At 41.4% G+C, this 15,387-nt stretch overlaps 1 protein-coding gene across 1 annotated transcript in view; it reads left to right on the top strand.

Moving 5' to 3' along the window:
• The window catches only part of snx19b (sorting nexin 19b), a 66,147-nt gene that overhangs the window by 26,791 nt on the left and 23,969 nt on the right, over positions 1–15,387 (top strand). The window contains exon 12 of the mRNA XM_085794814.1: positions 1,399–1,528. Within this exon, the coding sequence (XP_085650940.1) occupies positions 1,399–1,528 (130 nt within the window). The remainder of the gene's footprint in view (positions 1–1,398; positions 1,529–15,387) is intronic.

The following is a 15,387-nucleotide window of genomic DNA, read 5'->3' as shown; positions in this document are numbered from 1 at the left end:
TAATCTTTATTTAGTCTGACGAAGCGACGTCTTCGTCTCCGTCTCCGTCCGTCAGAGGGAATCACCGTAGGAAAAAGTGCATGATCTCATTAACATCGTATGGAAACGATCTTTGCGTTGGCCCGACGCTGGGATCAGACGTTCCCGCTTTAATTGGATCCAAATTGCATTTCGTCCTTGTTTAGGCATCTGGTCATTGTCTCTTTGTCTCTGTGAAGGACTTTGTCCCAGACTGTCAGGGCGACTGAAGCGCCTCGTTTTAAAAAGACTCCACAGTATAAAAATCTTTACAGTGTATTTACATTGTGTTCATAGTGTTTTTACAGTGTCTTTACAGTGCACTGAATCTGAAACAACCCAACTGTTTGTTGTGAATTTCAATTCCTACTGAGTTTCTGACGCTGGATTTATGCATTTCAAAGTTTTGTTCTTTATCTTTTTTAATTTTTTCATTTGAATTTTAAGTTGTTCACTTTCAAAATAACAAAAACAAAACAAAACCTACAATCTCTTTAAGGTTTATGCGAAATCTCTCTTATATAAATTGCTCAAACTCAGTTTTTTTAAGTCTAGGATCAAGATCAATCAATCAATCAACTTTATTTATATAGCACATTTAAAAAACCACAGGGGAAGCCAAAGTGCTTTACATCGAGACATAAAATAGGTTAAAAATTAAAATAATAAATAAAGACACAAACACAAAATCACTTCAAAAAACAGACAAACAAGAAAAAGCAAAAACAGAATAAAGGAACAAACAAGCTCAGTGCAAGTGCTTTTTAGGAAATGACAGACAAAAAGATTTTAAAACTCGAGCTGCTTAAACTGTAAAATTCAGACTAATATTTTTGGAGTTATTGTGTTTAAATGCTGCAATTTGATTACATTTTTTCAGGATAAAAAAAAAAGAAACAACCTTTCAGTTCATTCTGGTGCGCAACTGTTATGATATTTTCCTGCCTTTGTAAAAACAAGACTAGACTTAGTGTGGGAGGTTTGTAGTTGTAGTTGTTGTCTATAATGAATTCCTCCAGATATTGAGAAGAAATCAGAGACAAGGTGACGGTGATATTTAGAAACGAAGCAGCTGCAGATCGAGAGGTCGAACATGTTCAGGTTAAATAAAAAAGCAGCAGAACCTGAGTCCAACCACATGGGGGCAGCGTTCGTCAACGCACAAGGAGCTGATGTGTGGACACAGATGTAATTTTATTATTTAAAATGGGATGATAATGTTTGTTTTCTGACTCATACACGTTCCTCTACAGATCTACTAAATGAATCTGTCCATATTTGCTCATTAAACGGTAATTAATGAATTAATCAATCAGTTGTTTCACAGTGAATGGCGTTTTCTCATCTCTTGTGTGTGCGTTTCTGTCTGTCCACACACAGCGTCTGAGACGGCGTTGGCCGACGTGGCCCTGAACATCCTGTGTCTGCTGATGAAGGAGCAGTGGAGCTGGATCTGCACCGAGAACGTCCAGAGGACCATCAGGCTGCTGTTCGGGACGCTCATCGACAGGTGACGTTGGTTGACACTCAATTCACACGATGGATCAGAATAAAATGCAGTTAAATCGGTTCAATTAGATGTAAAACAGCAAAATATCAAACTTTTCCTGCTGTTGTGCATCTTTGCACCGGTAAAATATCTCTCTAATTGATTTTTTTTGGTTATTTATAAGCAGAGCAGGACAGAATATAAACATGTTAGTTTGTCATTCAGCTTGTTTTAGTGTTTAAACCCACAGAGCAGCTGATTCAGTTCAGTTTTATTCAACGTTGCAACATGAGAGAGAGATCACGTAGATGTGTCGTTGTATTTTAAACTCATTCATTTGTGGCGTTTTTATTGATTTTATTTGACGGAGAAGTGGAAACAGGTGAAGATGGAGAGTTGTTTCCTCTGGAGCCAACAGGAAGTGTGACCTTTATTTGCCGGGGTTCAGGTTGTGTGTTTACTGCTGGACAAATTAAATGCAGCTTAATGCAAATATAACTTTATAACACATGAACTAGAAACACTTTAAGTCAAATATTGTCTGGAAACCCCCGAAAGGCCTCGCTGCATTTAGAATAAAAGAAATATAACATTAAAAACACGACGGCTTCATCTCAGTGGTTTAGACTGAGACTGACACTGCATTTATTTACAGCAAATATATCAAATCAAATCAAATCAAAGTTTATTCATGTGAAGTGCTTTACAAAAGATATATAATAAAAATTAAAGGTATAATATGTAGGAATTCCCCCCATCTAGCGGTGCGGTTGCATATCTGAACGTATTCTTGATGTTGCATTCACGTGAAATGGGGCAGACGTCAGACAGACAACAGCCGCTGCATGTAACAGGATAAACAAGCGTCTATGTAAACAAGTGGTCCGCCAGCACGAGGCAAAACAATACAGGCGTGACAATATGTTGTCATGGTGATGTGGTATTGTGTTTTACCGTCTTTCTCTGGTGGAGTAAAATGACATCCGGTTGGTTTGCCGACGGCCGTCTGCCTGACTGCACCTGAATGCAACACCAGTGCCTCCGTCCTTCCTCACACTACACAGTGGTGACAGTTTTAACAGGCGCTATCTGGAAAACTTTGTGTTTCTGTGGTTACACTGCAAAAACTCAAAATCTTACCAAGAATATTTCTCTTATTTCTTGTCAAAATGTCATTTCTAGGCAAAACAAATCTCATTATACTTAAAATAAGATTCATCACATTAAAAAGTAGCTTGTTTTTAGACACTTTTTACTTCTTTCAAGCATATTTTCACTTAAAATAAGTAGAAAAATCTGATAGTGGAGCAAGTTTTTCTTTCTTATTACAAGCACAAAAAACTTGCTTTCACTGGCAGATTTTTCTATTTACTTCAAGTGAAAATTAGTTTGAAACAAATGAAATGATCTAAAAACAAGTACATTTTCAGGTGATGATTGTGAAAAGAAATTAGTTTAGACTAGAAATTAGACATTTTGACAAGAAATAAGACAAATATTCTTGGAAAGATTTTGATTTTTTGCAGTGTACCTACGGTCACGCTGCCACTCAACGTAAAAAATGGCGATGCAACATGGCCGCCTCGGTTCGGTGCGTCGCCCACTTATGTATTTGTAACGACTTGTAACAACTCATTCTAAGGTACCAGAAAGCTTTCATTTGTATGCAGCTGTGATTCCACTTCAGTGAAATACGTATTTATGAAAGACATATTTGATTTTTGATAATAAAAAGCCAATTAAGTTACATACTGGGGCTTTAAGATCGGACTTAAAAACTATCGGTGGGGTCAAATGTCAAACATCAATTCATGCAAAGTCCAAAGAAGGACTTTGCATTTTGGACTCTGCATGAACCCGTTGTTATTGCATTACTGTATTAAAGTTTCCAGCCGTTGTGAGTGAGAGCGTTCGCAGCTGTTGAAGCCGACGAATCATCCTGATCAGACAATCTGACATCACATCATGAGCTCAGGTGTAACTGTATCGCCGCGGAGACGACAAAACTCAGCTGCAGACACTTTTATTCTGCTCCTGTATGAGACGATGATGATGATGATGATGATGATGACGACGTTTCCCCCCGGCGACGCAAAAAAAAAGAATTAGCATGTGATCAATGCAGCTGTTAGCGGTGAGGTATGTGCGTCTGTCTGGTTCAGCAGGAGTTTGGGCGGGAAACACATGGTGTGTGTTGAGACGGCGAGGAGGAGGGAGGGAGGGAGGGAGGGAGGGAGGAGGGAGGGAGGGAGGGAGGCCAGGTGAGTCCCAGAGGTTTCACGTGTGCGTCTGTGTTGTCGACTGGTCTGAGGTCAGATGTGTCGCTGCTGCGTTAGCTCAGAGGAAACAGACTCAGGTTCATCCTGAGAGCAGCTGCACAACACACCGTCTGTACATGACACAGGAACAAGACTGACTGTCTGATTAAAGGGATAGTTCAACATTTTGGCCAAATTGGCCCATTGCTATAATCTCCTATAGTCATAGCAGTAGGTTTGTTACCTTTAATTGTCGGTGCAAGCTATTTTTAGAACGGCGGAGCAGAGCCGTGAGCTGCTCAGAGCTACGCTACGGAGGCTAATTATGGGATTTCTTGGTTTCCCTCATCAAACTCATGACAACAAATACACAATCCAACAACTCCACAACGCTCTGGTGGACAAGTTGTGACCTGCACATTCACCACGCTATCAGATAATAACACAACGTTACCACACAGAGTTGTTTTCGAGGGAAATACAGAGACTGCTTGATGAAAAACTGTCCCTGAAGGCAACGTGCATCAGCGGTTTTGCATGAATTTCCCTCTAAAACAACTCTGTGTGGTAACGTTGTGTTATTATCTCATAGCGTGGTGAATGTGCAGGTCACAACTTGTCCACCAGAGCGTTGTGGAGTTGTTGGATTGTGTATTTGATGAGGGAAACCAAGAAATCCCATGAGCCTCCGTAGCGTAGCTCTGAGCAGCTCGCGGCTCTGCTCCGCCGTTCTAAAAATAGCTTGCACCGACAATTAAAGGTAACGAACCTACTGCTATGACTATAGGGGTTATGGCGATGGGCCAACTTGCCAAAATGTTGAACTATCCCTTTAAGAAAACCCGCTGCATAATCAACAATATTTGCCTGCAAGAATCACAACAGTAAAAACTCTTTGAACGACTGAAAGAAACAAGTGTTACATAAAGTTAAAAAAAAAGCAAGAATAAAACAAGCAAAATTTCAAATTACATAAAAGCCGTATTATTATTATATAAACGCTGTGCTGCAGAAAGGAAAAAGTGATTAAGCAGTGATGAGAATGATGGTTCAGATTGTTAGCACATGTCAGGGTGTTTTAAAGCGTCCAGGCCACAACCTTTGGGCTTCAGCCAGCGACTTTCTGATGGTTACCAGAGCCGCTGCTGCGTCTATCTGGATGCTCTCGGCCTCACTGAGACACACAGAAGACAAAAGACGGAGTAATTTTAGTGTCCGGTCCAAAGCCAAGCCTTAAATCAGGCGGTGACGGCCGGTGTGGTGGTCCAGCGCCGCCGTCCAGACGTCTTTAATCCCTCATCAGTCACATTTTAAAATGTGTTATTACTTGATTTTGTTCCTCCGGTGACCAGAAAACTGCAAAACTAATGTCACCGACCCGGCGTCCGCCAAGCTGAGACTGAAGCTGTTAACATGCTGGTGCTAGAATTAGCATAATCAAAGCTGTTAGCTGTTTTATTTTTGTCATTTACTTACATTTAAAGAGGAACTTTTTACTTTAACTCTGCTACACAAAATGTGAAGTGCGAAGTCAGCATGCAACTTTCTGCAAACATATAGATGTGATTTCTTTGGCAACGAAAATACAGGGATAATGGAATAATCCAAGTCCTGCATATTTTGCACGGATATCTTGCGATTCTTGCGTCCAAAGTGCGGCATCTTTTGACAAAATGTGACCCCACCCTCCTGCAGAATATGTGAAATTTGGCTGTTTATGTCACGTTTTTCTGTGAGGTCTGAACTATAAATGCACCGAACCGTTTTAGCAACACAACACGTGTCGTCTCCATCAACAGCCGTTCATCATCAGCATCTCGTCTCCTCCTCGTCCTCGTCCTCGTCCTCTCCGTCCTGTGAGCGGCCGGCCGGCGAGAGCAGATACCTGCTGCCACGCCACCGAGAGCCGTCAGCGCCACGTTGACAGGCCGCCGCCTGATATAGATAAGCGCTGAACAAAAGTACAAGGCCTTTCATACTTGGGACTGCTGGAAACCTTCTTAAAATAGAGGGCGAGGAGCAGAGATATTCTGATACCGACACCCCGGGGGAACGTGAGGTCACGGCGCTCACGGCACAAACACTAGAACCTGAGAACATTGTCTGCATGTTCGGTTTTTACAGCCGGGACCAAAATCCACTGCGACAAATGTTTGCAGTTGAGTCGATGTCAGGAATTCCTCCGACAGCGAGGCCCGGCTTATCTAATGGGATAAAGAGCATGTTTTCATTGCTGTTTATGTTTCTGCTAAGTGCTTAATAAGTGCGCGGCCGTAAGCGATGCCGCTGCTTTTATGAGAAGGACTCGGCCTCGGTTTTAAAATATCTGACTTGACTGGCTGACTGATGATCTCCCGGTCTAACGACTCGACATAAGCCGGTCCCCCCGCTCCGCCTCATAAACAGATCCCTGTGAGGAATCTCCACCAGGAAACACGCGGCTTCGTGTCCTGACCCCGACAACACCAACACCAACACCAACACCAGCAGCAGCAGCAGCTCCACCTGCTACACAAGTTTCCATCATAAACTGTTGGTATCTGGAGTAACATGATCCAAACAGGTCAATTTGAGTCGTTTACTTACATATTTATTACTATCGTCACATGTTTTTCTAATTTATTCATCTATTTTTTACCTCTTGCAACAACAAACACATTCCTAGTGGTTAGAGGATCAATTTCTTTATATATTTGATAAGATAAGAGATGAGAGATACGTTCTTGATCCCATTACTGATGCTCCGGTGTTTCTCAGTGGGGGAGAGCAGAGACCTTTCTACTACAGATGTTAATACTTTTTAATACTCAAAAAAAACTGAACTATCCCTTTAATCAGACAGTCAGTCTTGTTCCTGTGTCATTTAAAGGGTTAGCTCAACATTTTTGGCAAATTGGCCCATTGCCATAATAATCCCTATAGTCATAGCAGTAGGTTCGTTACCTTTAATTGTCGGTGCAAGCTATTTTTAGAACGGTGGAGCAGAGCCGTGAGCTGCTCAGAGCTACGCTACGGAGGCTCATGGGATTTCTTGGTTTCCCTCATCAAACTCATCAAATACACAATCCAACAACTCCACAACGCTCTGGTGGACAAGTTGTGACCTGCACATTCACCACGCTATGAGATAATAACACAACGTTACCAGACAGAGTTGTTTTAGAGGGAAATTCATGCAAAACCGCTGATGCGTGTTCCCGTCGAGGGCAGTTTTTCAGCAAGCAGCCTCTGTATTTACCTCTAAAACAACTCTGTGGCTCGCGGCTCGGCTCGGCCGTTCTAAAAGTAGCCTGCACCGACAATTAAAGGTAACAAACCTTGTTGAACTATCCCTTTAAGGTAAAAATGTAGCAGAGGTAGAGTAAAAATCCTGCATAGTTCCTCTTTAAATGTAAGTAAATGACAAAAATAAAACAGAGTGCATGTAATATAAAGAGGGATTTCTGCAGCTTTGTTGTTTTCCACCAGTTGCATGAGTCAACAGCTGTTAGCTGCTAACAGATTAGCCGCCGTCCGTTTATAATTTACCGTCCTTTTAGTTTCATTTTGCTCCTTTAATGGTCAAAAATGTTCCAGTGCTTCCATAAAAGAATATGATAAAATGTCATTGTAGAACAAAGTTGAGTTAATTATATCACAGTTATATTAACACTGTGTAATTATAACTGTTATAAAAGCTTGTGTGTGAGTTTGCACTTTTACATCAACACCTTTTTGTTTTTAGTACACAAGTTGTATCAAAGCTAAAGATAACTACAGCAGCATAACTGGTGTTTCACACTATGATGCCAGTTAAGTCACTGGTTTAAATTAATCCAAACTGTGCCTTAAAATAATCAAGTCGTCCCAATTAAAGACTCAGACACATTTCTGTTTCTTTTTTCATCCCGTGGTCACGGTGTAGTGCTTTGAGATGCTGGCGGATAAAGAAGGAAATGACTTCACTGTGCGTTACCGCTCACTACTGAAATGTGAACCGCTCATGTTTTTCAATACATATTCAGCACAAAGGTGGAAAAAAATAGGATCGTGATGCCGTAAGACTGCACAATTTTCTGAACACGCGGCCACAGAAGTGAATTCAAGTTTAAAAAAAGTAACCAAAGCCTTTTTTTTTTACCTCATAAATAAATCGATCCGCACATTTGCCCTAAAAAACCTCACGGGGGGAGCGTTTTTTTCACCAGGACTGACAAGATACGTCGAGCGCTGTCGAGGTTTTTATATAATCTGACAGCTGCCGGTAGGAAGCAAATCGGAGCTGAAGGCTGCAGAAACCTTATCCGTGCCAGTCTACGGCTGCAGTGCATGCGTAGCTACATGTCAGAATTTAATTTTTGGAATTGCGCGCGGATTGAGAAAGTGTGTGTTTCTGTCTGAGAGATGAAACCAGGACCCGACTCTGTGTGTGTGTGTGTGTGTTTGTGTGTGTGTGACAGATCTGGCTGGAAGCGCCGGTTCTCTCTGCTCCTATAAATGGGGTCCAAGGCGAAGGCTCTGGTTTGGGAGATGTCTGATTTTTATGGACTGGAAAGTGGGACAGTTTAAGATGAATATAGTCTCTTTCTCTTAGACAGCAGTCTGGATGGAAAATCCAGCTGGAGCCAGATCGTTGTCAGTGTCTAGATGTACTGTAGATGTGTATAGGGGGAGAGCAAAGCAAAGCAGCCACTTTGTGTCAACAATCGACAAGCAAAGCAAGCATGTGTAGGGACACACACACAACGATCTCATATGTCTTTAGACGGGCCCGTGCTGCCTTCAGTAGCCAAATAAAAGGCAAGGCAAGGCAATTTTATTTGTATAGCCCATTTTTACAAACAGTTTCTCAAAGGGCTTCACATGGCATCATAACAACATCCTCTGTCCTTAGACCCTCACATCAACTGAGGAAAAACTCCATAGAAAACCCTTTTAACATGGAAAAATCTGAGAAACCTCAGGGTGAGCAAATAAAAGTGCGTAAACTCCATTTGGCAGCAAGGATCCATCTTTATGCAAAAACCGTCAACTAAAAAAATCATAAAGTTGTAAAAAGTTATGTAAAAGTTAGTTGAAATGTGTTAAATTTCATCAATGCATCCATGAGACGTTCCTATATTCTGCACATCGGCTGCAGTCGTCGTCCTGTTGGACATTGATTGGTTATTGGTACAGTAATTAACTGTAGGTGCAGAGTGACTCCGCCCCTCCGATCTAACCCAGATCGATCACCACTCTTGGTGTGAATAACGCATCTTCCAGTTTCTGAAGCTCAGACCGAGCCGCTGCACCGGCGCCGGCGCCATCTTGGCACGTTTGTTTTAATTTAAACCAGTGACTTAACTGGCATCATAGTGTGAAACACCAGTTATGCTGCTGTAGTTATCTTTAGCTTTGATACAACTTGTGTGTACTAAAAACAAAAAGGTGTTGATGTAAAAGTGCAAACTCACACACAAGCTTTTATAACAGTTATAATTACACAGTGTTAATATAACTGTGACATAATTAACTCAACTTTGTTCTACAATGAAATGTTATCATATTCTTTTATTGAAGCACTGGAACATTTTTGACCATTAAAGGAGCAAAACGAAACTAAAAGGACGGTAAATTATAAACGGATGACGCTAATCTGTTAGCAGCTAACAGCTGATGACTCATGCAAACGTTGGAAAACAACAAACCAGCCGGACTTGCATAGATCCCCTTTAATTCATTCATTCATTTGTTTTTTTCTTTGCTTTTCCAGTAGCAGTCTAGCACGACATCCGACACAAGAATCAAACCCACTGATTTTAAAAACACACTGGCAACAGCGCCCACTGATCTGCACTGAGACTGTTATTTTTTTGCGCGAGTTAAAGAATAACTAAACCCCCAAACCACTTTTTTCTGCTGAAAACAAATATATTTGGGTATGAAGTAGTGTTGTCGATTGATTCTGGTCCAACTCTTGACATTTAGTCAAAATTTCGTTTTTTCAATTTGGTGTATTTTGTTGTAAAAATGTAAGAGTGACTGCCCTCTATGGGTTGAAACACGGCTATTACAACCGAATTTTGCTATTTGATATATATATATATAAAGAGAGCGAGACAATGCGGTCGTAGCTGCCATGATATGACCGAGTAGAGCTGTAACTGCAAAGTAATCGTAACTGGTAGATTATTATTGTGCGTCTGCCCCAATTCTGAAGCAGTGGTGGCGATAATTTAGTTGTTGCAGCCGGCCGTCACAAATAAATGCACGCAACGGAAACCCTGTAATAAGATTAGTGGGGAAATTATGTGTAAAAACCAAAATGTATTATTATTTTCTGCTGTAAAGTTGGACATTTTAGTTTACCACTGGAGTCTATGTTGGAGGCTCACCCTAGTGGTCATAAGAGGAACTGCAGCTTTTAGCGCTCCCACGTTAGCGTTGTTTTTTTTCGGTCCTCGGTTGGGACTTGAATATCTGGTAATGTGATCGTCTCGACGCCTCTGTTGTCGACTCCCAGAGCAGCTGACCGTGCTGCAGCTGGTAAACAGTCCAGTCTAGCCGGGTGCTAATCTTAGCTAACGTACTTACTGTTGATAGATGGTTTTAAAAAAAGAGCTCCAACTTTTATTTTTTTCTCACCGCAAATATTTCACAAACATTACAGCGAGTGGTTGTCTCCATGTTGTTCACACCTGCCTCCCTGAGGGACACGCTTGATGATATCCTGAAGTGTGTGACGCACTATTATTTTCAGATCCATGTGGTGTGTGTGTGTGTGTGTGTGTGCATGCTCAAAATTGGTGAGGATTTTTTCTACATTTTTCTACATTTTTTAAAAACCCCGGCGGTCGGATTCTGGCCTCGCTGCTTCCCAACTCGTTTTATTTCACCAAACTCTCTGTGGCACGGCGGCGCTGCCAACCTTAAGCTGCACCTGTCATCCACTGACATGATCCTTTATTTTTACTCCCCAAAATGACATATTAACACTTCCATAAACATTTCAGTTCACAGCTCGATGATGGAGGTGAGGATGAAGGGTAGTGCGGGAGGCTTTGGGGCTTGTCAACAGTTGTCATAGCGAGCGCTCTTCACTCTCTCAATCTTTTTTTCCTTCGCCTCCTCCTCCCGTCTCTGCCGCTGCTCCGCTGTTAATTAACACCCAGGCATCTCCGTCTGACATCCAGTGGCCGGCTTGGGTTTCACTCGTGGTGAACAACAAGTTGTTTGGCTTCGGGGGGAAAGTGGTTTCTGTCTCGCCGCGGCGCTGTTTAGACTGTGACCGCATTGTGGTGCTTGGAGAGGACTGTGAAGATGTGGTCAGAAGAACTCCAGCATTAACAAAACACACTGGCTTTTCTAAGTAGTGTGTTTCATTCACCTTGAATCCACTCATGTGCTATTTCGTAATTTGTTTTTCACATTCGCGAGGTTGGCAGCTCGGGCTCTTTCTGGGTTTTTTTACGTTGGGCAGGTGGCACCGCGGCACTGACACATCCAAGAACAACAGACCTGGATGTTAATCTGGTTTTTAGAGTCATTCCTAATTGAGTCTTTTCTACAACCTCATGTAGGTGAGACAGCGAAGACCAATTCATCAAATGGGAAAAAAACAAACGCCATCAGATACCATAAACGTTACTTAAAACACCATGAAGGTTTTTAAAATGTCTTAAAGGGAGGTTTGAGGAGGTTTGAGGAGGTTGTTGCTTGACAAGAGCTTCAGCCATTTATTCGTTTACAAGACAAGAGGTTATAATACGTCTCCAGGGTGGATTGGAGGCTGCAGTGAGTCCGTACTGGGGCTAAATGGTTAGCATGCTAATGTCAGGAGATGGAAAAAAAAAAAAATTAGATAGAAACAAAAGTTTTAAGAGCGACGAGAACATTTGTTTCCATTAATTTGAGTAAAAGGAAGAAAGTTTAAACCTGAACTTGCAGTGTTTCTCTATCTTTACTGGTTGCGGCTAGCTGGTTAGCATGCTAACTTCAGTAGCCAATCAGAAGAGAGGAGACTCTGAGCCTCTCTTCTGATTGGCTGACTTTTTTCTAAAGTGATCCAATAAAAAATAGAGCCGATTTCAGAATAAAACACTCAGAGAAACCAAATCCTGCAAAGTTGTTGGATGGATGGTGTCGTCCAGGTGGTGAGGGGGCGGGGCTTAGTTGTGACATCACAAAGTGACAGGAAGTCCTGACGGCTGGTTTTAAGGCTCAGTTTCTGAATACAGGCTGTGTGCATTTCTCTGTGGACTGAGGCTTTGATACTTTCACAGTATTAATATAGAACCTAGAGCTGCTTTATAATCACACTACACATGGACATCTACCTTTATACTGTATGGAGCTTTAACACAAACATCTACCTTTATACTGTATGGAGCTTTAACACAAACATCTACCTTTATACTGTATGGAGCTTTAACACAAACATCTACCTTTATACTGTATGGAGCTTTAATACAAACATCTACCTTTATACTGTATGGAGCTTTAACACAAACATCTACCTTTATACTGTATGGAGCTTTAATACAAACATCTACCTTTATACTGTATGGAGCTTTAACACAAACATCTACCTTTATACTGTATATCTACCTTTATACCGTATGGAGCTTTAACACAAACATCTACCTTTATACTGTATGGAGCTTTAACACAAACATCTACCTTTATACTTTATACGATGCACCTTCCAGTGCCAAGTGTGTTCAGAAATCAAAATTTAGTGCTTCACTTTTCCTGCCATTGAAAAGAAAACCCTCCCTGGTCTGTTATTTGTCTTTGCACCAGCGTACAGAGCTCCTGCTTCGCTCCTCGCTGCTGTCATGTGTTGAGCAGTTCCATATGTAGCGATGTTTACTCACGTCAAACGGGTCATTTACCTGGTCGTCTGCTGTCGACGTGCCACCGTGTCCTCCAGACGGACGGACGGAGAGAGAGAAAAGACTTCAGGGCAAATACTGTATGTATGTATCAGCAGGTATTTAGTTTAGTTTGAGGTGTTACCAGTGCAGGACAGTGGCCATGTGTCAGAACATTTCTTCGTCTAGTTTACGACTTTACGAGTGTCAGAGTTAATTTTTCACTGCGTGTTAACACAACAGACGAGCTCATGCCTCGTTACTGTGTGAAGACCTAATGATTCTCAGTGACAGTCAAAGAGTCCGACTCCTCCATAAATGATTGGACCCAAAACAGAGATCCCCCTCCTCGGCCCTCGGGGGGGAAGGTGGATTTGACACATCTGGTTGTTTTCAACAAGCGAGGAGGAGGTGATATCAGAGTATCTTTTTTTCCTGTGTGTCATTGACGTATAAGGGTTTTCCCGGAGGCCAGAAAAGAACAACCAGGATATTCGCTGTGTGAGCTGAGAGAGAGAGAGCGCCGGTGGTCGTACATGACAGATATGGCACTGGTGGGAAAAGAGAGAGAAGAGAGAAGAGCGCTGGTCTGGACGGAAAAGATGCTTGTTACATAACGGTGTGCGAGCGACGATCTATCTATCAGGCCGTTGTGTGTGTGTGTGCAGGGCCGTTGCTATGAATTCTGGGCCCCTCAAAGAATACTAAAGCGGGCCCCTCCCTTTTTTTTCTTAGACTACGTATGTATTATCGTTTTTTATTTAGCCTTCTTTGTTTTGATGCTAATGCAGCATTACACTGCAAAAACTCAAGTATCTTAGCAAGAATACTTATCTATTTATCTATTATTTATTTCTAGTCAAAATGTAATTTCTAGTCAAAACAAATCTCATTATAATTAAAATAAGACACATCATATTAAAAGTAGCTTGTTTTTTGACACTTTTTTTTTACTTATTTCAAACATATTTTCACTTGGAATAAGTAGAAAAAATCTGATAGTGGAGCAAGTTTTTCTTCCTTATCACAAGCACAAAAAACTTACTTTCACTGGCAGATTTTTCTATTTATTGTGAATTTAAGTGAAAATTATCTAAAAACAAGTTAATTTTTAGGTAATGAGTCTTATTTTAAGTGGAAAGAGATTAGTTTTGACTAGAAATGAGACATTTGGACAAGAAATGAGACAAATATTCTTGGAAAGATGTTGAGTTTTTACAGTGTACTATGAGTATTAGTCAGGGTCTTACGCAGAAAAATTCAGTCATACAAAGATTAGACAACTGGGGTTTTTTATGGGCCCCACTGGGCGCTGGGCCCCTAGAATTATCACCTCCTTTCTCCCCTATACAACGGCCCTGTGTGTGTGTGGAGTGGGGGAGGTGTGACATCCCAGCGCCGGACAAGCTGTTCCTGAGATGATGCACTGTTCAAAGTGGGATCAGGCCTGAGGTCTGAGTGGCTTAGATCTCTCCTCCCTCCCTCTGTGTGTGTTTGTCTTGGACCGTTTCCCTGTGTCATGTCTCTGTCATGTCGCTCGGGGCTTTATTCCTTCTTTTTACATCTGCAGACGGTTCTGAACTATAAATACCGTCTTCTATTACAGGGGCTAATAGTAGACGGCGGCGGCTGCTGTGGCTGTGGCTGTGGCGGCTACCTTTCATATTCCTGCAGACCGATGTAATCGTCTCGAGGGGACGGACGCCGGAGGTCAAATACCTGGGTCACTTCTTGCAGGGTTCCTACAGATTAAGCCGAGTTAAATTTAAGACTTTTTAAGACTTTTTTAAAGCCACTTGAAATGAAATTTAAGACCGACTTCATAATAAACACAAATGCAGAAAAAAGAAGAAAAAAAAACACCACATCAATTACATAGGGTTAGGGACAATTTTACCCACTTTCCTATGTGATCCAAGGTAAAGTGACTGCTACATGAACATTAGATTGTGTCTCTTTCCAGCTGTCCTTTCAAAATAAATGCATAAAAAAAAAACACTGACTCTGGAGCTGGTGGCGGTGAGAAATTTAGCGTTGACGGCCGCCACTAACTTCTCTATGTCAGAATGTTACCAATTTTTTTGAGATTTGAGACTAATTACAATCATAAAATCCCACTTACCAAGTGTTAACATTTTTAAGACGTTTGAAAAATTGATTTAAGACATTTTAATGCCAATTAAGGCCTTGGTTTTAGATTAATGAATTCAATGCCTTTTAAGACTTTTTAAGGACCCGTAAGAACCCTGTCTTATGAAACACACTTATCCCTCAGCGCTTCCAGCCTCTGTGCCCGTTTATCCATATTTAGTGTTCGAGACTTGTAGCGACATCAACAACCCCCCCTTTTGGAAGCACATGAAAGATAATATGGCTCATTATTGTCCACGCACTCGATAAAGTTAGACGGAGGACAAGTGCGTGGTGCTGAAAACGCTGCAGAGCGAACTTGATAAGTGATAAACACTGAGTCTTAAAAAAGGACAGTAGCAGGATGAAGTCATGCTTTGACCCTTTGGCCTCCTCCTCTTCCTCCTCTTCATTTCATTTCATAACCTTTATTTAAACTCGGAGATATATTGAGGAGTAACCTCATTTACATATAGCCGAGATGAAACACAAAAACACACAAGAAGACAGAAGACAAGACATTTGAAACATACAAAAACATAACAGAATACCAGAATTTAAGGTGACTAGGGTAAATTGAAACATAGTCAAAAGCACGAGCAGTTAGAGGTAAAATAAGAGATAATAGTTATGGCTTTAAATTGTCCCATTGATAAAA

The sequence above is a fragment of the Trachurus japonicus genome, chromosome 13, assembly GCF_045865225.1.
Source record: "Trachurus japonicus isolate A0001 chromosome 13, Traja_1.0".
Classification (NCBI taxonomy): Eukaryota; Metazoa; Chordata; class Actinopteri; order Carangiformes; family Carangidae; genus Trachurus; species Trachurus japonicus.
Note: the sequence above shows the minus strand (reverse complement) of the source record. Positions and strands in the feature narration are given on the sequence as shown.